Genomic DNA, 24,451 nt, shown 5'->3' on the forward strand with positions numbered 1-24,451 from the left:
CTCTACAGTATGTGGATTTTGTTTTAGGAGTGGATATTTGGGTTTCATAATATGTTAAAGGATAGAAAAAATACTTTTGTTTTATTTATTAAAAGCCCCACTTCACCCCCTCCCCCTGCCCACTCTCTCCTCTTCCCTTATTTGTTCGGCTGGTTGTTCATGGATACTAACGGCAAAGTAGAGCCCAAGGATTCATGCCCACTTATGTCCTGTTTTAAGGACATGTTCAAAAGTTCCAACTAGTTATCTATTTCTTGTAAAATACTAGGCTGTTAAAAGAATAAACTTTCAATTCTGCATCTGTATTATAATATATGAGAAGGATCTGCTGGAGTCATACTTTTTTATTGCAGTATAGAATAATAAAACAGTCTTATGTTTGGACTGTTCACATCTGTGTCTGAACGATTCAGTGAAACCACAAAATGTGCATATCACCACACTACAATACATGACTTTTATAAGGAAAATGGGAATAAATGTCTCACTACTGGTAATTATACACAGATAATGTTACAAGTTATTTCGGTCTCATTAAAAATAAGCATAATTCATTGCTCTCAACTTTAAAAATCTGTCTGAAGTTTTAAGTTCTCCTCGGTAGGGGGCCTAATTGCAAACCTCATGAAAGAAAAAAATTATAAATTTTATGGGTATATTAAAAATACTTAATAAACCATTAGTTATTAAAACGAATGCAATTAAGCAGGAAAACATCAAAGTCGCGCCTGGAGAAAATTTGAAAGATTGGAGAACAATCATACACGGCTTCTTGCAGTGATTAAAGATTTAACTATCAAATGGCCTCTTCCTCTGGAAATGTAAATAATTCCACTTTTAATACTTTTTGGAAAAGTAAAAGAGTTCACCAGAGGAAGATCTTCACGGTCTGAAAAATCGGCTTGAGCCAAGTCGTGACTTCTTACTAGTAGCCTTCAGTCTCAGTGAGTCAAATGAACCGGACCGGGTCCCTTGACCTGCGGTTCTGAATGTCCACCTTCTCAGCTTAGTGGGCGGAGAATCTCTGCATGACATTTGTTCCACCCGACTTCAAGGCCGTCTTTCCATCCAGGGACACAAAGAATGTTTTCATCTCAACACAGGTGTTGAAGGTTCCTCAGTTTTTCTCCTTGGACTCGCAGGCAGTCCAAAGACCATGTTGCTGTAATGTTAAACAAGATTTGGTGAATAAAACCAACACGACTTCTCTTCTGCGCAGAAGGAAGACTGAAGGTTAACATCAGCACTGCTGTGTAGTGTTACACAGTGGAAGGCATGAAGTTACTTTTCTGATTTGATTTGAAGGGATATTAATCTTAGAGCATTTAAGCTTCTGATTTTAAAGACGGTAACTTCAAAATAATTCTCAAAACATTTTTTGTACATTGCATTTAGCAATAAGAAACATTTTTTTCTAATCCTGACCTAAAATGGGAGAGATTTGAGGTTATTTGCCATCAGATTGGGACGACAACTTGTCTTTTTACACAACGTATGTAAATATTTTAACTATATATGAATGAGGGTTGTGTAATATTTAATTAGTTATGAAGTTGAAAATGCTTTTCCATATTTTACTTTTTTTAACATTAACCAGCTCCTTGCTTCAGATGGCATTTCTCTTCTGACATGTATTTTCACTGACGGTTTGTTTCCACACCCAAGATTAGATTTTGGGCGTTAAACCACAATGCATCGTCACAAACAGCTGATAACGTCTTAGGAAGTAAAACTAGCGTGTCCATCGGGTTGCTTATAGCAGAGGAAAGGAAAACCACCGACTAACATGCAGACTGTTGTACCAACGTGAAAACAAATCACTAGTCTGCCGACGCCTAAAAGCCAGTGCAAAAATTGAGAAGCGGTTTAGTTCTGTAGAAAAGAGTGGCATCGTTTCCCAAAATAAACTGATTAACAGTTAAGGTAATTACTAATGACTGATTACTGATTGCCATATTTTGATCTGATATGTAAAGTTGGTTGTAAATTATGTATTGTGTAATACTATGCGATTTACTTTTTCTTTTTAACTTAGCAACTAAGCCGCTATTGCATTGGTTTCAAAAGCTGAAAGGTAGATATCTAGTCTACATAAAAAAAATAGTGCTATCCACTGATAAATGCAGAAAAGTGTACTTTACTTGAATTGTGCACAAATCCTTTAAACTACTCAAAACTAAGAAGCTTACCCGTCACATACGACGTATATATATTCATGGCCAAAGTCAGCAACTACATTTGTAATCTAAATAAATGTCTGAACTTTAACCAGCTTTACTTTAACAGACCTCCCAAAAAGGGGATCACATGTATTTGGCTGTATCACAAGTTAGACGTTAGGGTTTCATTTGAGATTTTATGCCCTCTGCAGCATATATGTTCTGTCAACTTTAAGACACTCAGATGAGTAAAGTAAGAGGATCTAACAAGCACAGAATAAAAACACAAGTAGATACTCCTAAAATAAGTTCAAATATTTATGTTTGGTAAAGTGTAGTTCAACCATTAGCGTCTAACAAAGGTACCGTTTTGCTGTAGTGGAGTTTAAGATGATCCAATAACATTTACAAATCACTTTCTACTTGGCACACATTTGAACTGCTGCTTGAAAGTTGTTGTTTTTTTCCTTATGGTGATTTTTCACCTCAAACACGGAGAACGTAATTTTCCCTGTTTTATTTGGTCCTAAACCTGCTACAAGTACATTTTGCTCAGCCACCTCATGTTCGCTGCGCTGATGACATTTACAGTGTAAGAAAGCACTTACACTGTAAATGCTTTCTTACACTGAAAGCATTTACTTTCAGTAAAAGTAAATGTGTCCCTCATTTAGTGAGGGACACATTTAGTGTCCCTCACTAAATGGAGCTTTCACTTGAACTCTTTACTTCTGCTTCCCTTTACTCTGAGACAGGAAAAGATAAGAGACACAGAAGTTGTTTTAGGTAAAGCTAGCTTAAGAAATTATCTAGAAGAAGTGATAAATTTAGTCTAATAAAGATGGAAAAAAAACAAAATTAAATCTAAAAGTTAACATTTAGATTTAATTTAATTAACAAATATCCGGGCTAGAGTTTTTTTGATTTGTTTTTTGTTGTTTTGTTTTTTGTTTTTTTTGTTTTTTCAGGAGTAATATGCCACTTTTGAGGCTCCAAGAGTCATAATCTTTTCTGGAGACTGGAAATATAATGAAGTTACTGTTCTGTTTTATTGCTAATTGCTTTCAATGAGGCTATATTTAAATAACAAAATGTAATAGCAAATTTCCACACATTCTTCTAACTCAAACTTACTAACATAAAACATCCTGATCTAACACTTCAATATGCGTGTGCATCTGCCTAAAGGGGCCATTAATTTGACAATGATTTCACTACTCCAGGGGAAATGGAAATGGGAAATAATCTCTTTTGTTCGATTAAATTTGCTCTCAAGTAGGCCGGGGTCAGTATGAGATACTCACAGCATGAGATCCAGACTAAAAATATCACAGAATCGCGTCAAGTGCATAAACATTTTTAGAAAATGTCTTAACAGTTTAATTGCTTTTATTTAAAAGAGAAAAAAATCATAACCCACAATGCTGCGAGCATAATGTAACATTTTGTTTTATATTACATTTAACACAAATCATTCTAAACATAAACTTCAGCAGAAATATGAGAACAAACACCAGTTCAATGTGATCATAGCTCTCAAGTCTATTTTGATGTTCTGTTGGTTGCACAGGAACAGATGTGCAACAAGGTATAATAAGTTACTATTAGCTGGTTAATTTAATCGCCGGTTAGAGAAATCAGGTTAGGTAGCCATGCCATGATACCATCATGGTGCACCTTTTAGTTTCTGGACCATGACTGACTCGAGGCGTTTTCAGACCTGGAAACATGTCTAAACAGTCAAACATGTCATTCTTGTAAGCACAGCCTACTGTACTTACCTTATTCCACCTAGTTAATTATCGATGCACAGCTACACATGGGGGAGCGGGCAGTGCAGCTTTGTTCTACGCTCCGTACAGCCTATGATGGCTTCATTGTTGTCTCTGGCTTTGATTAAAAGCCACGCTCGCGCAAAAATCAATTAAATGTCTCAGGCGCACGCCACAGAGTGGAAACAACAAAAACGTGTATAAGTAGATATTAATATAATAATTACTTTTACAGGGTTCGACATCCGAGGACGAATAACAGAAAATAACAACTGCTATCGACTGACTCTTGGACAATTTGTCTTTTAGCTCAGATGTTTTGCATGTAGCATTAACATGTTTACGGACAATGCTAATATCCAAACAGAGTTGTTATAGCAGGTAAGACAGTGTCGTTTTGAGTAAATTAAGTTTTCCGTCGTCTGCTTACTGGTCTTTCAGTCAGATGTGTTTGATTCGAGGTCGAATGTGTAAAACTTTGGGTAGAAATCTTTGTGACTTAATCCGCACACACTCGTCTGTCCAGATGTTTACCCATTAATGCTGAACTGTTCGTTCAGAGGTGTCTTAGGGTGGGTTGGCCCTGTGCATTTTCACAGAGCGCACACTGTCCGGACGCTCCTGCACACACCTAATCCCACCTCTTCTCTCACCGCCTCAGCTCAGGACCTCTCTCCCTTTCCGGCCCTCCTGTATTCCTCTTTTTCTCCCCTCCTGGGTCAGCTACTTGCTGGAAGCTCCGGCCCGAGGTGTTTTTAAAGACGCTCGACTGTCGCAGTTGCCATGATTCACAGCAGCGTCTGCAGGGTTGTCCTGGTCCTCTTCAGCCTCCTGTCGGTCCTTGCACACACAGGTAAACCTTATTTCCGTCATCGTTTCATGCTTGTGATGGGGAGGGCTCCTGTCCTCCTTCTGGAAACGCTAAGTGGAAAATGTGCCAAAGAGACATAACCTTTTTGCTTTTTCAGCCTTTCAATTTGCCCTTTAAGAGTTTGCTAATACTCTCTTATACCTACAGGCAGTTTTTCTTTAATTGTGTGTTTTTAAGTTGAAGGTGTGTGAATTTTGCCCCTTTTTTTTCCCTCGCAATCCTCTTTTCCAATTCACTCGCCCCTTTACATGCGTCGACAGAAGTAAATGATGTGGTTGTTAAAGCTGTGAAAGCTGCTCTGTGACAGTCATGATGACTCAGTTGCTTTCATGAGGCCTGATGTTCTTATGAAGCTTTAAAAAAAAAAAAAAATCACTTCCTTCTTGCTCAACCTGAGCATAAGTGATTCAGATTGCCACCGGTTGATATTTTAGAGACTTTTAAGACGTGGGAAACATTTAGCTCAGCATCAACTTGTTCGCATAGGAAAAAGTCTTTTCTTTACCACGTCGCCCTATTAAAAATATAAAGAAATGTTAAAGCAGCAGTGAATCTCACGTCATTGTAAGGGCTAAGATCCCAGTGGGACAACAAGGAAGACAATGTCCTATTTGTTGTATATATCTTTGGAAAGTCTTTGGAAACAATCTCGTCTTTGATGGACAGAATCAGTAAAATCGGTGGTTTTAGTTTCTCATTCATTTTTCTTACTGGCATTTTTACGAAGTGTCACGATTGTCATGTGCACAGATGGCTGCCATCCAGCAATGCCTCGGGACTTGACCACAATATCTGATATAGTGTGACTTCCAGCCTCATGTGTTGATTCAGCATGAGGAAGCAAACCGACATCTCGTATATGCAACGAAATCTTAGGCAACATAGTTTAATAATTACCCCAGTTTCAGCTGTGATTATTCAAGAAACTGACTTATTTCAACATAAATATCTTTTTTTTAAAAGAAAATAAAATATGAACAGTGAATTCCATCTTTTTCCATGGAAAACTTTAGCATAACATGTGGTAGTTAAAAAAAAAAAGGGGTGAATAAGGGGGACAGATGGTGACGCCAGTTCTATGTTGTGGATGTATAGCTTGTTCTTCCAAGGCTCTGTAAGGTTAGTTTTCACACACCCTTGTCTGGACTCTTGGTCATCTCTCTGGCCGGTGTGAAATCCTGATGGAGGAGCCCAGAGGTACCAACAAATGGCTTTCTGTGTTTCCACTGTCTGAAATCCTCCTCCGTTGGTGTCTACCACGCTTTTACAAGTAATAACTTTTCATCTTTAAGGTGCGACAGACGGAGGGCTGCAGTGATCCAGAGAATGCGTACGTGTAACAGGCAAACTGGGCCACAATCTAATCAGAAGAATGGTGGTGAAATTATCTACTTTTTCACTTTGCATAACAAAATCACCAAGAGCAAGATACCGATCTCAAAATCATGTGTGGGTGTCAGAAAAAAAAAAAAAAGGTGCTGTATACGTGGAACATAATCCCTGCAATGTGGAGAGATTAGAAAACCTGCGCTGCACAACAACTCTGTAGAATATGTGAAGAGTAGATATATTAAGTAGTTATCAAATCATTAAAACAATATGTACGTTTATAAGCAAAAAAAATTATTTCGAGCAATCTGAAAAGTAAGTTGAAATGGCTAAAATCAAATTGTGCTTCAATTTGGATAGAAGTTTGTAACCAGAGACATTATGAATAAAGACAACACACACACCAAAGCAACAAGCAAACAGATGTGCTTTAAAGCACAGTACATTCAACATACATTAAAGCTAGATTATGATCAACTATAAAGCCATCTTTTAAAAAAAAAACTGCTACAAGCATGTAGTTAGTAGTTCAAGAAATACTTTAGCTAAACATAATGGTGACATTTTGGAATTAGACACTAGCATTTACAACAAAGTAGTTTAATTAAAACAAAAGACAATTAAAATTGGCACTCTAGCAAAAGCTAGTCTATGGTTAGCTACAATTCATGATAAGCTACAGGGCTAAGTTATGAAGGGAGAACATGGACATGCCTAAAATGGCTAAATGAAAAAGATGCACTTTAAAAACTACACACAAAAAAACCCCAACTAGCTTCAATTAGATACCATTTAAATCACCTTTAAATTTTGTAATGATCAACAATTTCTCATCTTTTTATATGTATATATTTAAGAATAAAAACAGTAGTTAAAAGCAACAGTTACACTTTAAAATGGGTACATAGAGATCACAAAGAAGTGCTTGAACTACCCCAAAAACATTATTTCAAATTTAGCAATGAATGAACGGGGGTTAGCTAAAAAAAAAAAAAAAACTACCAAAACGGGCCTGTCTTAAAAAGGATTATGAGCAAATAATGATCATACTGGACAATAATCCAACTCTGTGTTACTAACATATAGCACATAAACAACTTTAATACAATAAATAAATGGCCGGTGTGTGCAAAATAATTTTAAGCTACTGAATTCAGTACAACGATGAAAAGTAACTAGATAACCTTCTGAAAAGATGGCAAAAACACTAAAATAAAGCAAATTAAAAGTTAGCTATTTTGCAGTTGTTTTTAATACACCAAATTTCAAAGATTGTAATTAATAACTTGAAATAGCTTAAAGTTGCACAGTTGTGCACGTCATAATTTTGTGCAATTTTGAAGCAATTTGCACATTGTATTATATCTGTAATATTCAAAAGGTAAATTTGACCTCCAGCTGCGCGAGTAGAGACACGTAGAGTCGATGACACATTGAATTAAATTATTATTTCACCACTGAAAGTTTTGAGTGAGCCTCCCCTCATGAAAACAAACAGCTAGAAAGTACGGAAAACAGAATTTGATTAATTTCTTTCACCCTTCCATTCAATCACAGAGTTCAGAAGCCATTTTAACACACAGGGTCTGTTTAATAAAAAAAAATGAAAAAAAGTTTGTTTGACATCCAGTGCCGAGGCCGTACCTGCTTTTTGGCCTGTCCGGCTGTTACTGGTTGAAGGCTGCTGGTCCGTTTGGCCGCACAAGCTGCCTTTTGTGTCGTCGGCTGAAGGCCTCATTGATGGCTGAACTGGCCACAAGCCTGGGCCTCCAGACCCAAAGCCAGCCGCAGGACAGGAAGCTGCTCACAGCTCGGAGTCAACACGACTGCATCAAAATACTCACATCAAAAGTTGAAGTTAAGAATGTTAGCAGATGCCACATCTGACATCTCGTTGAAAATGTTTACCCCATCGTAATCACGCGCCTTAGCTCCTCCATTTGGTTTATGACTAAAGTCTGTGAATTATCAGATGATAAGAAGCGAGCCCGTTTCACAGAAAACACAGGCTGAATGCAGATATATTTTGGTTATGGTAGCGCTGGAATGCGCGTAGTCAAGAACTGAATAAGGTAATTACTTAGTGTCTGAATGGGTGGGCCTCCTGACGAGTTTGTTTTCTCAGTTGGGATGATTGAAATTTTTCCACATTTCCACTGGAGTTCAAGAGCAAAGTTGTTCTGATGTTTGTCTACTGCAACGACAGTGGACGCCACAACCAAAAAACAAAACAAAAAAACAAAAAAAACATTAAGGTTAATTATTTTTACCCTTTATCTTGACATTTTCATGAGCATAACTCTAACTGTTGCATTAGGAAACATCAAAATGCGTCTCAGAGAAACAGCTTTTGTTCCTCTCCCACCGAAGTGTGAAAAGTCGTGCGTTTGAAGCAGAGGAATGACAGACGAGACTAAATTTGTACGGTGAGAGAGAAAAAGCGAAGGACGGAAGAAGCACAGAGTTGGACGCTTTCACCGTCTCCAACCGTCTGTTTGTTTGTTTGTTTGTCTGCTCGGAAATTTAGTGGAGCCTTTATAAAAAAATAAAAAATAAAAAGCAACAGGGTACCTGTGGGTCAACCTGAGAAACTGTCCATCCGTTACAAAGACGCGTTTATACTCGGAGCACGTCTAGACAAGAAACCGACTGTTTAAAGAGTCACAGAAGAGGCTGTGCACGCTGCTGTTCACACCCAGAGATGACAAAAAGGCCTATTAGCATAAAGATGTACCTCATCATGGGTTCTGCAGTTAGCTGCACAAGCTTGTGTTGTCATTTTTTATTTAATTTTTTTCCCACCCTCTCTGTGCAGAGACGGTGTTGGATCCTGCCTTATCCAGCAGGGACCACCAGGATGCCATGTCTGGAGATCCACCGGTGTGGATGACTGAAGTTACAACCAAGAGCCATTTCCTGGACAACCCAGGACAGACCTACACCTTTGATTTTGAAGACTCCACGCAGCCTCCGATCCTGGACGAAGGCGAAGGTTAAAAATTAAATAAATTGTATTGAGAGTCACCCCTACATCGCAGCAAAAAAAAAAAAAAAAAAAGAATCTTTTGCATTTCTTCTTTTCCTTTTATATCACACTTAGATGTTTAAGGCCATCGCACACATCCAGAATAAATACAAAATCCAGTTTTTAAATTAGAATATAATTTATTATTAGAGGCATAAAGTAATCCAATCCCACCTGTTATTATGTGAAAATATGTTTGACTGTCTGGACCTTATGTGTCACTTTTTGGTGCAACAGCTGCCATCAGTCATTTGCAACAAACAGTCTTTTACATCTCTGACCACCTAAATTAAGCCACGTTGTAGTGGTTGACCCAAGTGTACTTGAGGTCAGGTCACAAACAGAGCAGACGGTTTCCTTCAACATTTTGAAAGAAATGTTGTCATTTGAAGTTCTTTATACTTTTATGTAATTAGATGCATACCTTCTAAAAATACAGTACCAATCCTATCATACCACAAAATATTTTTTCCTATGGTCTTCTTCTATTTAAATATGATTTTTTGTTGTTGTTTTTGTTTTTTGTCAAATGGGAGCATGCTTTCATGTTTTGTTTTATTATTTGGTCAGCAGTAGCAGTTGCCCATAAGCTTTCCCATGGATGCCATTGTTGCTCAGTCTCGGGTTTTTTTCTCATTTTTGAATCTTAAACGCTCCTTAGTCATGGAAACTAGGGTCTGCAACACTTTTAATGTTTTCTCAGCTGTTTTTTTGATTTCCTGTTTGAGTTTTCAATGTGGTGTTGGAGTTCTGGACACTTCTGGGAAACTGCTCCATGTTGTTTTCCTCAGATGGTGGACGATGGCTTAGAAATGTTTACGTGAACCTAAATTAAGCATTTCCGTTTTTGTTTTATCTTTTAACTCACGTCATGTTTCCAGGTAGGTTCAGTCAAAGATAATTTAATTGATCCCATTATTGTTGCGGCTAGAGATATTAAACTTGAGCTTTCCAAAACAATTTAGGCAATCAGAGTAAGTTAGTGATTTAAGTAAGGTGGCAGTTATATATTTCCATAAGGCCAGCTAGTTTTGATAGCTTTTTGCCCATTTTTATTTTATTTTGTTTTATTTTATTTTATTTTATTTTATTTTATTTTATTTTAATTATCATTTAAAAATTACAAGTTAATGTTTGTGTCTCTGTGTGTTTAGGAGTTCTGGGACCGGGGGCCATCACTGCCATAGTTGTTGCAGTCTTCCTGGGAGCATCAGTCCTCCTCGCACTCATCGTCATCACAATCAGGAAATTCACAGCCTCCTAGAGGGAGAGAGAGCGTCTCCCTTTTTGTATGCGTGTGTGTGTGTACGTGTGTTTGTATTGCATGAGTGTTTGTGTCTCTGTCTTTTGTCTTTCTCATCAAACGCCGAGCTCGCCCCCTCGTATTTCGTTTTGAGATGAGATGCTTTGTGCCCTGAGAGCTAGAAATTGTGGCAGGTCCGTCAACTAAAAATAAAACACTCCAGTTGCTTCTCGGTGTGGATGAATCATAAATACTGGCTGGCTCTACCAGTGCTTATCGTGAGATGGTGTGTTTGTCGGTTGTGCTCTCTTTTTTTGTTTTTCTAGTAATTATACTCATAAAAGTATCTTCATTGTTTTCCATAACTTCTTACATCTTTTTCCACTTACAGTCTCTTGAAATTCTAAACTTGTTCAAGAAAATTCAGGACAAGAAAACTCAGAACAAGTTTAGACATTTCTGTCCTTTGGAAACATCTGGGGAGTTGAGAAAAAGAAGAGAGCATTTCTTTTAATCCTTTTAGGGCATAGAAATAGTGGACTGGAAGTTTCCGTAGAGTAAATATAAAGTCAGACTTTGGATGAATGTTGTGTTCAAATTTAACTCCTTAACCTGTTTTTTTTTTGTTTGTTTTTTTATATATAGATATATATATATTTGTCTCAGAGTTTCTAGCCAACCATTTAGACGTGACTTCTTATATTTCATTGGATATATAAAAACAATGAAAGATTTTGACTGGTGGGTGTGTTTTTTTTTGTTTGTTTGTTTTTCTTTACATATCACAAGTGAATATCAACAAATCTAGAAAATGTTTTGTATTTTTTGATTATTACTATTTGTTTAATTTCAATTAAATGTATTTCAACTAAACCTAGGTTCCACAGCATTATAAACACAAGTACATTTGAAGTAAAGTAGCAATATAAGACGTAAAATGAGCATGACACTAAATCATTTTTAGAAAAAGTTCAATACGCCTTATTTATTTAACACCAATTCACAACATTTGTGATATCATTGAGTTTTGTAAAGCAAACTGCTCCAACTGATTTCCAATTATCCAGAAATATAGGGATAAATGCAAATATAGTTGTGTCAAATTCAGTTATGTGCAGTCTGTTTGATTGTCAAAATTAAATAAGTCAAGAAATGCAACAAAAAAAAATCACTCTGAAAGAAAAGTGGACAAAATGAAGTACTTCTATGCGAGTCAGAAATTGGATTAATAAACTATGAATATTTGCAGTACCCTGTTCACAGCAGCAGAGGGCAGCGTGCTGAGCACACGCACCTCGGTACAATAGAAGAAGCTTCTTGGCTTTTTCCTTTTTTTTTTTGACGTGAAGGTAATTCTCAAAGCTTCACCTTCAGTGACTGTCAATGTTAGGATATTTCCTCTATCCACCTGCTTTGGGAAGCTCAGACATCCGACTTTTGGCAACTGAACAGCGGCGCAGAGAAATTCTCACACTTAAAATTCAGTCAAGTCATTTCAACACTTGAAACCAGGAAACCCTCAAATATAATCACAGTCAAAAATCTGCCTCTGCAGCTTGTCATAGTCACTTTCTGCTCAGAGCTCAGTCATTCCCTTTGATATGGGACGCTGCAGACAAAGTGCCAGCCCGTGTACCCGTACAGAAATCACAGTGAGGCCTCTTTCACACTGTATCACTCATTTCTGTTAAAAGATGAAGGCAAAACTGAGCAGAAAAAAAAAAGACGAAAACACACATGAACTAATACACAGAAATTGTCAAATGTTTAAGGCTCACACGTTTCAATATCAACAGGACAAAAATAACAACCTGTGCAGAGATGTAAATTCCAGTTTGAGGAAACATAAAATAAAACAAAAACGCAAGCATAACAATTCATAGGAAAGCGGTGTCATTTACTAACAACCAGTGTTTCCTCAATTTGATATTTCTAGCTTTTGTTTCTTTTCTTTGTAGCATTGTGCCGTTGAATTGAGGGTGACAACGGTATGTTGGCGCTTACAGTCAAGTGTTCGTTTCCTCACTTTAATCCAGCCTAAAACACCTTGACTTCAACGTGCCGGTTTGAGATAAGTGCTTGGTACTTCTGGTCGAGCTTTGTGGTTTTCAGTGGAAAGTGCGCACGATATGGTTGAATGTTTTGGAAGCTCCTCTTGAAAATAAACAGCAATGTTGTAAATTATAGAAATGTCCTTTACAGATTAATTTTATATATATATATATATATATATATATATATATATATATATATATATATATATATATACGAAGTACATTTTTGCAAGACCTCTTTTTTTTTCTCCAACAAAGAGTGGAAAAAAAATTCACCAACAATTGAGTAACACATTTTACAATAAGTTGAGACAAGAGAAAAGTGGTGTCTAAAACATATGTACTTGCAGCTAGATTTTCCATCTGTGCAGACAGTTTTTACCGTTTTATCCGTTTGCAAGTGATCGCTTACATTGGCAGCGCCGAGTGTGGCAGTTTAAGACTTGCTGGACAAGTTCAGTTTTAAAAGAAAAACACACACACACATCTGAGCAAACATACATGTGTGGCATGACGCAGGAAGTGGTGATGAAACAACAAAGGGCAGAAAAGCAGAAGCTGTCTGGCACAGCAGAGACACTCAGAAAGAAACAGCAAAATTCCTCTGTGACAATCATGAGGTAAGAGCAAGACTAGATTTCAATTTTTCTACTGTACCTTTACATTAAAAACAGAGCAGGTGAAATTCTTCATGCATAGCTGCTGGGCAGCTGTTTTTACCTGCTGGAGTGTTTTAGGAAGGTAGACGGAAATGTTTCTTTGATAGTAAGAATTTACATGCAAAAGACTTAATTTAGCACGATTAATTGTCTAAGAAATTCTGTTTATATATATATATATATATTTGAAAAGTACTCAATCTTCGTCACCTTGCTGTGCTGCTTCTGGAAGAATAGTTTCCCTAAAACCATTTAAACTAAGTAAACACCACAAATAAGTCATAGATTTACATTAGACCTGTCTGTTGATAAAATGCTTTACTTTTCTTCTTAGATCAAAAATAACTTTGCTGTGTGATAACATGACCTGAGCCACTGCAGTTGGCAGCAGACTAAGTGCGACGTTAAAGGAAATCAGTCCCTCAGTGTTTTCCACTGAGCGCCAGTCTAAGGCTCAACGCAACTCCTGATGAAAACACACACCCAATAAAGTCTTAATTATGATTCTGCAGATCAGTAATGCCGGTGACTAGGTGATTTCCACCACAAATTAGAACTTACCTCAGTCTAGATCTCTGCTACTCTGATTCAAAATAACACCACCAATCTAGATGAAAGTAGTAACATGTAAAAAGTTCCCATGCCACGTTGTGTCTGGTCTTGATAGCAGAAACGCAAAAAGCAAGCCCGCAGCTCGCATACCCACACATCTGAGAAGTTTCAGTTGCCTCACTGGCGTGGTTTATGCTTAATGCTCAGTGTGGGAACGAAGAGCGATGACAGGAACGGCACATTCATCTGAAAGAAAGTTTTCACAATGAAATGTTCAGTTTGAAAATACTTGGCATACATGATGAAATTGAACCAAAACTGTTTCCTTGCAGCAGCAACAACAGCAACAGCAGCAGCAGTGGGTGCTCTTTTAGAGAGGTGGACGAACCAATGAAACACGTGGAGCTGGCCATCTATATTCCCATATTCATAGTGGGGATGTTTTTTAACCTGGGGGCGCTGCTGGTTTATTGCCGGTGCCTCCGAAAGTGGACTGAGTCAACCATCTACATGACTAGCTTGGCTCTAATGGACCTCCTCCTCCTCTTGCCTCTACCCTTCAAAATGCACGCTGCATATCATACATGGCCGCAGGAATTCCAGTTCGCTTGTTCATTTCTGGAAAACCTTTATTTTGTCGGAACGTACGGCGGTATCTACATGATCATGTGCATAGGCGTTGACAGGTGGCTGGCAATATGTCACCCATTCAAAGCCAAGCAGCTGCGCTCCCCCAAGGCGGCTGTCATGACCTGCATGGGGATCTGGGTTCTGGTGTTTACCGCAATCTTTCCAGTCACCTTCAACTTAAGGACAGTAGTTAAGAACGACTTCCACTGCTTCCATCGATTTTCGGAAAATGGCTGGAGTCCCAAAGTGATCATCTGCTTGCAAATATTTGGTTTCCTGGCGCCTGCGCTCACGTTGGTTTGCTGTTCAGCTCAAGTCATCTGGACCCTCCAGGAGTCCGGCCAGCGGAGCACCACGAGCCAGGCCTGCGTGAAGATCATCTGCAGCGGCCTGTGCTGTTTCTTGGTGCCGTTCACTCCGAGCCACCTGGCCATCTTCCTGCAGTTCCTGGTGAGACACATTTTACATTAACAACATAAATGTGAACTTAGCCGTAAAGCAACAAGATTAAGCTCTGATTATGATATGCAACCGGGTTCAAGATTTTTCTATAAACTCGACGGGTAAATATCTAAAATTAAACATATACAGAAGATAATTTTACAATTGAATGACAGCTGACAAAGCTGGCAGTGTTTAACTGAATCAGGATTTGGTTCGAAGGAGATGTCAAGGAAACTGTTTTTTACTAGCAGACAAAATTAACGTTTTTTTGTGATGTTTTTTGTCTCACCACCTTATTTCTTTATGACAAACGTGTAGGCGTACAGCTTTACTATTTTACACACTTGTAAAATGACTCAGTGTTGGGTGTTTTCTTAGTTTGTTGTGAGGTTTCAAAATCCGTCCATGCAGGCATCAATAACCTTTGATTCTATTTGAAAAATTGTTATATAGCTCAACGTTACGCTTGCTTTATTCGCAAAAGCACATAAATGCATTTTATGTAACTTAGTGGAGATTTGTTATTGGTACAAAAATAGCCATTAAATATATATTAACTGTCAAACTCTAGATCTGGTAAACATATACAAATTCAACTGAACACTAGCACTGTGTGATTCTTGTTTTTTTCCAAAAATACTTATTTAAAAAGGACATTCATCAGGATTATGTCTTTAGTATTTACTCGTGATGCCTCTATAAATACAAAAAAAAATGTATGAAATTATGTGTAAATTTAAAAGCATATAAAATGTCCTACAATTAAGTTGGATATAACAATATTCAACTTTTGCGCATACCTTCAGGTACACCAGAAAGTGATTGTGGACTGCAGCTCCATGAAAAGTATAAGCATGTTTTTACAGACCACCATGTGTCTGTCCAACATCACCTGCTGCTTGGATGGCCTGTGCTACTACTTCATAGCTGACGAGGTGAAAAAAAACACGAAAAACAACTTCAGGATGTCCAGACTGAGCCTAAGGCGAGGAAACTCCAGCATTTCAGAGGTCTGAATGCTTGAGACTGACAGCTAAACATAGGACTTGTTTTCGACGACCTGGGTCATGTTCAGTGTTGTTTTGTTGATGTTGGTTTTTTTTGTTGTTGTTGTTTTTTTTAGCTGGGCAGTAAAACAAACCGAGCAAGCAGCTCTTGAAAACGTTTGGCAGGCATTTTAAGCAACGGGAAGTGAACCAGGTCAACCTGCAATGAAAATTAACCACCGACCTGGAGCAGTAAGCCACTTGACGCATCTGTAACCTCAAAAAGCGCCAATAACTAAAGTCGGGGCAGCAAAGAAGAAAACTTCCACTACAGATGATGAAAAGAGATTTTTTTTTTTTTTTTTGAGAGAGAGATGGCTGAGAAAACTCTCTGCTTTCTCACTCCCTGATGAGAAACTGACTTGTGGTATGATTCATTTTAAATCTGGCGCAGGCGGCTCATTGCAGAGCTTTGTTGTTTTGATTCTCAAGAACACGGGTCAAACAAAAAGAAAGAGAGAAATAAATGAAAGAGAAATTCTTTAAAAAAAACAAGACCAAACAATCACAGTTGATAAATATCAAACAATATTATTTCATTGGACATGCTTATTATTATTATAACTATTGGTTGGCTGTGTAAATGAATATATGTACCATAAAAAGAAACAAATAATTAAAATGGGAAAATATATATCTTGTTTGATATTTTACAGAAATAGCTGTAGATTTTATTTATTTAATCTTTTACGTAAATGAATAAGTGTCAAAGGCACACTAATAAAAGCGTCTGAATATTTATTCATGATGTTACAATTACGTCAACGCCAAATTCATCATCTATGGTCTTGATAAACATTAATGCAATAAACATTTACTGATGCTAGCTGGTTACCAACATTAACCCTTTAAATAATAGTTGAAACATTTTTTACTTTACTTTTATTTTTTGCTTATTCTGTACATTACAAACGGTTTAAGTAGTGTGACTGATTTGTAGAAGAAATAACTGTGTAACTGAGCCTTAAATAACAGAGAGTATTGTGTTGGGATTACAAAAATATTCTTAAATGTTTGTCTGTTTGCAATAAATTTTAACAGATAGCTTTGTTTCTGTTCATTTCTAGTTAATTACACAAATACCATCTGATTGAGAGAGAGTAATAAACAAAGAATGATTTTATTATTAAACTCCCCTAAAATAATAATGAAATATGTCATTTTTATTTTAAAAGAAAAAGCTGGTGCAGCAATAAGAAAATTACAGTACGAAATTCAGTGATGTTTTCATTTTGTCTTTTTATTTAGTCCGTCAGCTTAGTGAATTTTACATGTAGCTTGTTTGGTAGTTATAAAATTAATATACGTATGTTAAAAATAATTCACTTTAATTGGCATTTTTTAAATTTCAAGTTTTTATAGTTTTTAATTAACTAGCTAAAAACAATTTGTTGATGGCAGTCGGTCTTCTGGGTGAACTACCGGATTGCTTACGGGTCGGTTTCATAAACATTAAGAAGAAAAATTTTAATTTATATGCGAGCACAAACCAAAGTGTTGTAGATGACAGCATGAGATGCCTGCCAGTTTCATAGTAATTAAAATGCTGTTATGCGGTCACAGTGGAAAATTAATTACAGGTCTAATCACATTTGTACCACAAAAAAAAAAAAAATCTTTTAACAAGGCAGGTGTAGTGTTTATTTTCTGCTGCTTCCTGCAAACCAAAACACAGCACTACAAAATGAAGTAATGATAATACTTAGGAATTTTTGGCCCTTGATTGGGCTTTCTCATTAAAAATACAGAATACATTTCTTAGAAACTATTTTAAAAAAGCCAGCATATTAAATTCACGGTTCAAACATGCATAAAGATTAAATGATTTGGCCTTACAGGAAGGCATGGATTTTTAAAATAAATTTGCCACCCTTTGTCTGAAACTCTTATTGAAGCCACCTGTAGCTAAGTGACTGTTAAACCCTTCAGTCAGCAAACCATCGAAGCCACATGACAAATCTACAGACTGCAATGGGAACCACAAAAGGTTGTTTTGCTGGCTTCTGTAACTTCAATTTACTCTATTTTGATCGCACAGCGCCCTCGATATGCATTGGGTAGAAATGAAAACAAATAAATACATGTTTCAGCTACAGCTGCATATTTTGGGGGATCCAATGTTTAAGTTAAGAACACCTATTCAGTAAGGGGAAAATCAACCTAATTGAAGTAGTTTTAGAATACTATTTTACTTTTTTAACATGAATTTCGTATAAGTTCAGTTTATATGGGTTATAAATATAATGAGGCAGATGTTCTTTCTCCTATCCACTCTCTTCAAAACAGGAGGGAAAAGAAGTTAATGTTATTCAAATGAGGCAAATTTGTGTTGATTTTTTTGGGAGTCAGGGAAATAGTTGTAATTAAGTCTCCAACCATCTAAACAGACACACATCGACAGTCAGGGTAAAAGCATCTAAAATTTTAAAACAGTTGTAACTGTGCCAAGAAGGACTGCATGAAGACAAGATGCTTGATCTGATCGCCATGACCGTAAGTCTTAAAATGAAACAAACTATGTGCAAAACAGTGTGACGAAATCGACTGTCCTGAGGTCACCAGAACTACATCCCCTTTTTCTTTTGGTTACCTCCACTCGTCCCTTGATCTTGAATCTCATCAAAATGTCCCATTTAAGATGTTAGACTCCTTGAATGAGTTTCTCAACACAGATGATTTAGTTGTGCAAACAATTCATCCAAACATCCTGTACACAGGATCCTGTAGGCATCATCCCACAATAGCTTTTAGTTTTTTTTTTTATAACATTTTGTAAATATATTCTTGGAACGAAAAAAAAAAACAAAAAAAAACTATTACACATGCATTATTTTTTTTAAATAACTGACTCTAAATTTTATATTCTGACATTTTCTGACATAAGTTAAGTACATTCTTGCTTTCAACTAATCAGGTACGTCGACATTTATTGTGTTATATTTTAAGTAGTCCACTCCACAATATATGTCTGACTCTCCAAAATAGTGTTTTGGTGTCTTTGTTCTGTGGAGAGGCATACGTTTAGCAACATTTTTGGATGTAAGCCATTATGACTCACTGCCCAGAGTGGCAAAACGTGGAGGTTGGCATGAATGGTAACACGATAAACGGGCTCAGTTTATCTAAAGCCTTTCTAGTCAAATAAGCCAGTCAAAGCACTTTGCACCCGAGTCACACTCACAAGTGTGCACGAATTCACACACAGATCATCGGACAGTGTCGGGTAAAATGCCTTGCCTAGGTTGCACATCAAACTGGAACCAGACCAGCAACTCTCAAATTAAAACTATCCATTGACAAACAGTCACTTATTGAGAACTCGGCAAAAGCAAGTCTCAAAACCAGACTAAAAAATATCTCATTCATTTGCACCTTAAAACAGCTTTCTGTTGCATTTTTGCCTTCCAGTAACTGGGTAATGTGAGCCCAAAATTTATCTTTTGATTCAGAACTTCCAATTTGAGAATAAAAATAAAGGCCTTTTAAAAAAAAAAAATATATATATATATATATATATATATATATATATATATATATATATATATATATATAGTTGCTTTCAGCAAGACATTACAGTGATTATAGTCTTTAAAAGTGCAGCTCCAACCACTTCATTTCTGAATGTGCCCACAAAAACTTGATTTTCAGATTTAGAAAGCTTTGTCCCTTTCAATTAGATCACAGAGACACCTTCTGAGAAAATATGGGCTAAAAGGTAAAACTAGATGCAGTCTAAATGAACTTTTTATAACTGATTTTTTTATGCTGTTTTTCACATCCTCCAAAGATGTGCCAATAATTGTACCGAAAAATCCTAACTGTGCTCCACCGATAGTGAGAAAACTCCAAAAGACAAAGAAAGTTTGATTGTTTATTTTTAAAGCAGCGAGATCTTACAAGAGAATTTAGACTGTACAGTCAGATAAAGTGTCAAAAACAGTGAAATATGAGCACGTGTACACCATAAACACACCTAAAAATGTCATTTATGATAAGACTCGTCAACAACGTAGAGAACGGAAGTCAGAAAGGACGGAGAGGAGGCGAGAGCTAAAGACAAACAGCTAAATCTGAGTGAGGAAGAGGAAAAAGAAGTAGTTTTTTTGCCTTTGATATCATCTACAGCAAGTGATCTAAACTATAAAGCACTCTTCAATATAAATATTATATCCCTTACAACTACGTGTAGCATCACTGACTGCAGACTTTGGTTCCCTTTGTCCCTCTACAGCACTGCTACTAATTACAGTCTAAAGCCATATATAACCCAAGGAGTAGTAAAGTGTGATACCAAAGGAAAAAAAAAAAAAAAAACATAAATAAGTGATCTCTCACAAAAACAAGTTTTGATAAAAATCTATGCATGTGTAACAATGTGATATTAAGAAGAAAATTTACAGTATATATATGTATATTGCTCAGGAACAATCAATTATATACAAAATTCGGTAATGATATAAACAAGCAAAATGAACATCTTAACTACATGAGGTATGTTTTGCCCTTTAAATGATTTTTTTTTTTTTAAATGACCAACAAACGAATACAAACAAAATAAGAGCGAGTCTGGTTTTCTGATGTAACTGTCACAGACTGACTGATTTGACTGAGATTAATATCTCCTGCTCTTCAGGACAAGCCACAGATAAATCCAAGCACATCACACGTACAATCCAAATTAAAAAGTAAGACATTAACAACAAAAAGAGCAAAGATGAGACAAACAAAAAAAACTCTTAAAACCGAAACAAAAGGACAACATTTTGCTCTTAAAGTGCAGCATAACGTATAAGGAATTCAAGAGGTATGGTTTGAAATTGGCTTCAGTGTCGGATGGCTGTGATTTCCGCCTCAGATTTTAGAATCGGTCGCAGATGATGGTCTCGACCACAAACGTGTTCTCAAAGTGACGGATTCTGTGGCACTTCTTTGCCTCGCGCCTCTCGATACCTGGAAGCGGCACAGAAAGGGAGAGAAACAAAAGGCGCGTTGAGAAAAACAAAAATCTGCTCGGCACTGAAACTCCTCGTATTACTGGTGCAGCTGGCATGCCTCCGGTGCCCTATTTGATTCAGCACCAGTCTCATCCATATATGTACTCAGGGGGAAGTTTGCTGCATCATTTCTGAAAGATCTCACGCCGACTGAGGGATGCGACGCCAGAGTTATCTTTCATGCGCATCACTACCTCCTCCACAAATGTGTGGACGTGTCCACTGCACTATGAGTGACTCACGTAGCAGGAGGAAGTTCCCAGGCTGTGCCCACACTCAAAAACACACACATAAAAACACACACACACACACAAATGTCTGTGATGGGAGTGAATTGCACACCGTCTGAAGTGCCCAGAAGGAAGACCCAATTTGGGTTCTGGTTCTGGTCACTCTCCGATTTTCTCCCACACACAGTAAATTTGAACTCTCTGATGGATCACAGTGACCCCTCTCCGCCTCCTCTCCTAAGCACATTGCATGGCTCACATTCTCACATTGTCTGGTGTTAAGAGAGGGTGATAACTAGACGGAAGTGACCGGGGCAAACACTGCGCATAATTTCTCGCAAATTCTCACTCACGTTGGCGCTGGTTGCGACGTCTGAGGCGGTACGTCTCTTTGCCAAAGCAGAGTCTGTGGATGAAAGGGCCCAGCTGCCTCATGTTCCTCAACCTGCCGGTCACAACCATCTCCTCTTGGACGATGTACGTCTGGGGAAGGTACGTCCCCCTCTGAGACGAAGAGACAAAGCGGTCAGTAACGAGGGAACACCGTGTCCTCGCTCCTCTTTGGCGAGTGTTAAATCGCTCGTAATGCTCACCTTGACATTAACGAGCAGCTCCCACAGACTGCGAGGAGGCATCACAGCAGTCGTGTTCAACTCAGTGATGTAGCATTTGTCCAAGGCAATGTCGTAATAGGCTGTGAGGCCCTGGAATGAATCAAGAAGAAATATTAAGTCTTAAACACTCAAATGCCGCGAGTTTAGATAAGAGGATGAGACTTTTTATTGCCTACCCTCTGGAAGTCATGGACGATGTCTGCTGGGTCACTGCCCCCAAAATGAGGCACGGGAACACTGATCTGCTCATAGTTCTCCTCAAGGTAGATGCCCACGTTCTCCTCCAGTTCTTGGCGTCCTCTCAGGGGAGCGTAGACAGAGTCCTCGTAGATGACCCGGCAGTGGAATAAGCTGTCCTCTGGGATCTGCTGTCAAGTCACGAAACAAAGCCTTGTCAGCATGTTTTGTTTTCAGTTGCATTGTCCAGTGAGGTAAGATTCGAGGTAAGACTTGTTTTGAGGTGGGGGGAGTTCTTAACTCGACTAACCTGGGACATAAAGTAGAAGCGATAGATGTAAATGGAAGGCAGCACCAATCCCAGGGTGAAGATGACGAGGCCAATGGCGAGGCAGCACAGGCCCACTGGAAAGGGTTTTCTGGGCTTCATGGGAGGAACCAGCCGCCCCTGAAAGGCAAAGAGGAAAAGGCGACTGGTTAGACAGCAGCTCAGTAAATTCACACAAGACTGCGCTTTTGTTCTACAATCGAATCCCGGATGACGCAACAGTTCACAGAGCCACGCTCTTCCTTACTGAGTCTGAATTGTAACAGAGTTAATTCTGACAGTTGCCAAGCTGTTAGTCAGGCGAGGAGATCTGGTAGACGTAGGAAGGACTGGAGTGAAGCACGCCAGATGCCCACCCACGGTCTCTCGGCCAAGCTTCTGCCTCTCCCATACTACTGTTGCCATGGAGAGCGGAAGCGGGGAGAACAGATTGTGCCAGCCTCTGACGAAGATGCTGGCACGTGGCCGTCTGGGTTTATTCTTGGAGCCCTACTTCAAAGCTCCATATCTGCCGATATTAAATCCCGGCTCACCAAGTGGGATTGAAAGAAAAAAAAAAAGGGAGGATGGCTGCGTAGAGTAGAGGGGTCCCTCGGCATAGGAGGGGGCACGTATTAATAGATCTACACATATTGCGTATCGGCTCTGACGCCTCACCTCCTGTCTTGGCCAATCAGAACCCACTCCGCCTCTGACATCCTTCAGCTGACGTAAACAAAACAGATGAAAAGGGGTGTCTTCTCTGATGACTGATACGTCATTGAGTGGTTTTTACAGTGCAAAGTGGGCTGGGAGAAGAAGGGGGAGATTGAATAAAGACTATTCAGTGCCTGATATCTAATTATATCCTACTACTGGGATAGAGTGAAGAACGGAGGCTGAGAAAAGACAGAGCCAATGTGATCTATCTATCTATCTATCTATCTATCTATCTATCTATCTATCTATCTATCTATCTATCTATCTATCTATCTATCTATCTATCTATCTATCTATCTATCTATCTATCTATCTATCTATCTATCTATCTATCTATGAGGTAGATTTGACATGTTTCCATCTTCAGTTCCTCTTCTAAGCCTTTCTTCTTTATGTATCCATGAATTAATTTCAGGTTAACTCTTGCTCATTGCAAACACATAGTATATGTCTAGTATATTATGAATTAAGCTGCACCCAAAGGACATTAAATACAAGGCAAAAACATTAATTATCACACTACTCATCCTGATGGATTCAACCCCTGCAGGACTGAAATAGTATAACATGCTCTGAATGGCACAACTGCTGCAGGAATTGCAGCAGTTTTTTTCTCTCTCTCTTTGTTTCCTCAGTTTTCTTTCTTGAGGTAAAAGTGCAAATAAGAATTGGAAGATATTATAGGTATGCACTGTATGAAGGACTGTCAGTCTCATCCATCTGTAATGCACACTTATGCAGACAGGTCTATTATCTGCAGTGTCCTCAAGGCCGGCCGAATGAGATGATGTAATGTCAACATCCTCAGACTGACACTGGCATGCACTGGCCCGTTATGCTGCTGCACAATTTACCCCATTGCCTGAACAAAACAGCTGCTGCAACCCTTCAGTCTGTTGTTAGAAATTGTAAAATTTACAGAAAATGCAAATAATAAATTCGGGTTTTCATTGCACGTTAGATTACGTTTAAATATAGGCACATTAAAAGATTAAAGGTTTAAAATGAAATCCTGTTACTAGCCGGAGAACGCATGACCAGACACCATGTGTCTACTTAGTTATATCCTGTGCAAAGGAGAATCTACTCTTGCTACAATAAAAAATAATAATAGTGCTAAAGAAAAACGCCACAACATGAAAACAAAAGAAAGATAAGATGCGCAAACTCACGTGAGCCTGGGGTAGAGTGATCTTGTCGACATCCTGGTCTTTCTCGGGCTTCTGCGCCGAAACTGACTGGAAGGTGATCTTCACCATGTTTTTGGTTTAGCTCAGTTTGTATTTTTATTTTATTTTTTATTTTCTCTCCCTTTGTCTCCTGCCTGGTTGTGGTTCTGGATCAGCGCCGCGCTTCCATCCACAGCACCGGGAGGACTTTATAGCGCCGGTGCAGCCTCGCCCCCGGGAATCTGTGACATCAGAAGAGCGTCTTCTCTGACGTACGAGCGCTGTGTGGGACCGAGGGAAAAGCCTCGTCGTTGGTTTCAACATAAGAGCTAGCGCTGCTTTAAAACGTTCGTAGACAGTGTAAAGTGCACGTAAATAGTTTAAATTATGTATTTTGTGAGCTGGTTCGCATAAAACACCGACGGATTTGCTTTTCAACCCGTTTTACAGCGGTAA

General features: G+C 38.2%; 3 protein-coding genes across 3 annotated transcripts; 2 read left to right on the plus strand and 1 right to left on the minus strand.

The window, feature by feature from the left end:
* Positions 1-3,611: 3,611 nt before the first annotated feature.
* snorc (secondary ossification center associated regulator of chondrocyte maturation) lies at positions 3,612-10,859 on the plus strand. Its single transcript, XM_015021329.1, has 3 exons — positions 3,612-4,784; positions 8,947-9,123; positions 10,311-10,859. The coding sequence occupies exons 1-3, from the start codon at positions 4,715-4,717 to the stop codon at positions 10,418-10,420; spliced, it is 357 nt and encodes a 118-aa protein (XP_014876815.1). The 5' UTR covers positions 3,612-4,714; the 3' UTR covers positions 10,421-10,859.
* Positions 10,860-12,686: 1,827 nt separating this feature from the next.
* On the plus strand, positions 12,687-16,828 carry LOC106939051 (G-protein coupled receptor 55). The gene is made up of 4 exons (XM_015021321.1): positions 12,687-13,073; positions 13,997-14,744; positions 15,545-15,748; positions 15,862-16,828. Exons 1-4 carry the CDS (start codon positions 12,955-12,957, stop codon positions 15,895-15,897), a joined length of 1,107 nt encoding a protein of 368 aa, XP_014876807.1. The 5' UTR covers positions 12,687-12,954; the 3' UTR covers positions 15,898-16,828.
* Positions 16,829-20,285: 3,457 nt separating this feature from the next.
* On the minus strand, positions 20,286-24,221 carry itm2cb (integral membrane protein 2Cb). Its single transcript, XM_015021330.1, has 6 exons — positions 23,999-24,221; positions 22,110-22,247; positions 21,799-21,990; positions 21,602-21,712; positions 21,362-21,512; positions 20,286-20,734 (listed from the first exon to the last, which is right to left on the minus strand). The coding sequence occupies exons 1-6, from the start codon at positions 24,083-24,085 to the stop codon at positions 20,643-20,645; spliced, it is 771 nt and encodes a 256-aa protein (XP_014876816.1). The 5' UTR covers positions 24,086-24,221; the 3' UTR covers positions 20,286-20,642.
* Positions 24,222-24,451: the final 230 nt, after the last annotated feature.

The sequence above is a fragment of the Poecilia latipinna genome, unplaced genomic scaffold, assembly GCF_001443285.1.
Source record: "Poecilia latipinna isolate Pla-1442-1.1 unplaced genomic scaffold, P_latipinna-1.0 Scaffold2760, whole genome shotgun sequence".
Taxonomy (NCBI): domain Eukaryota; kingdom Metazoa; phylum Chordata; class Actinopteri; order Cyprinodontiformes; family Poeciliidae; genus Poecilia; species Poecilia latipinna.

Bases quoted from the DNA above. Each gene is read 5' to 3' on its own strand.
- LOC106939051 (XM_015021321.1), top strand. From the start codon at position 12,955: ATGTGTGGCATGACGCAGGAAGTGGTGATGAAACAACAAAGGGCAGAA. The intron at 13,074-13,996 runs GTAAGAGCAAGA...GTTTCCTTGCAG, and splicing joins TCCTCTGTGACAATCATGAG to CAGCAACAACAGCAACAGCA. The intron at 15,749-15,861 runs GTCTGAATGCTT...TGTTTTTTTTAG, and splicing joins GAAACTCCAGCATTTCAGAG to CTGGGCAGTAAAACAAACCG.
- snorc (XM_015021329.1), top strand. From the start codon at position 4,715: ATGATTCACAGCAGCGTCTGCAGGGTTGTCCTGGTCCTCTTCAGCCTC. The intron at 4,785-8,946 runs GTAAACCTTATT...CTCTCTGTGCAG, and splicing joins GTCGGTCCTTGCACACACAG to AGACGGTGTTGGATCCTGCC. The intron at 9,124-10,310 runs GTTAAAAATTAA...CTGTGTGTTTAG, and splicing joins GATCCTGGACGAAGGCGAAG to GAGTTCTGGGACCGGGGGCC.
- itm2cb (XM_015021330.1), bottom strand. From the start codon at position 24,085: ATGGTGAAGATCACCTTCCAGTCAGTTTCGGCGCAGAAGCCCGAGAAA. The intron at 21,991-22,109 runs GTTAGTCGAGTT...GTGACTTGACAG, and splicing joins GCTTCTACTTTATGTCCCAG to CAGATCCCAGAGGACAGCTT. The intron at 21,713-21,798 runs GTAGGCAATAAA...GATTCATTCCAG, and splicing joins TCGTCCATGACTTCCAGAGG to GGCCTCACAGCCTATTACGA.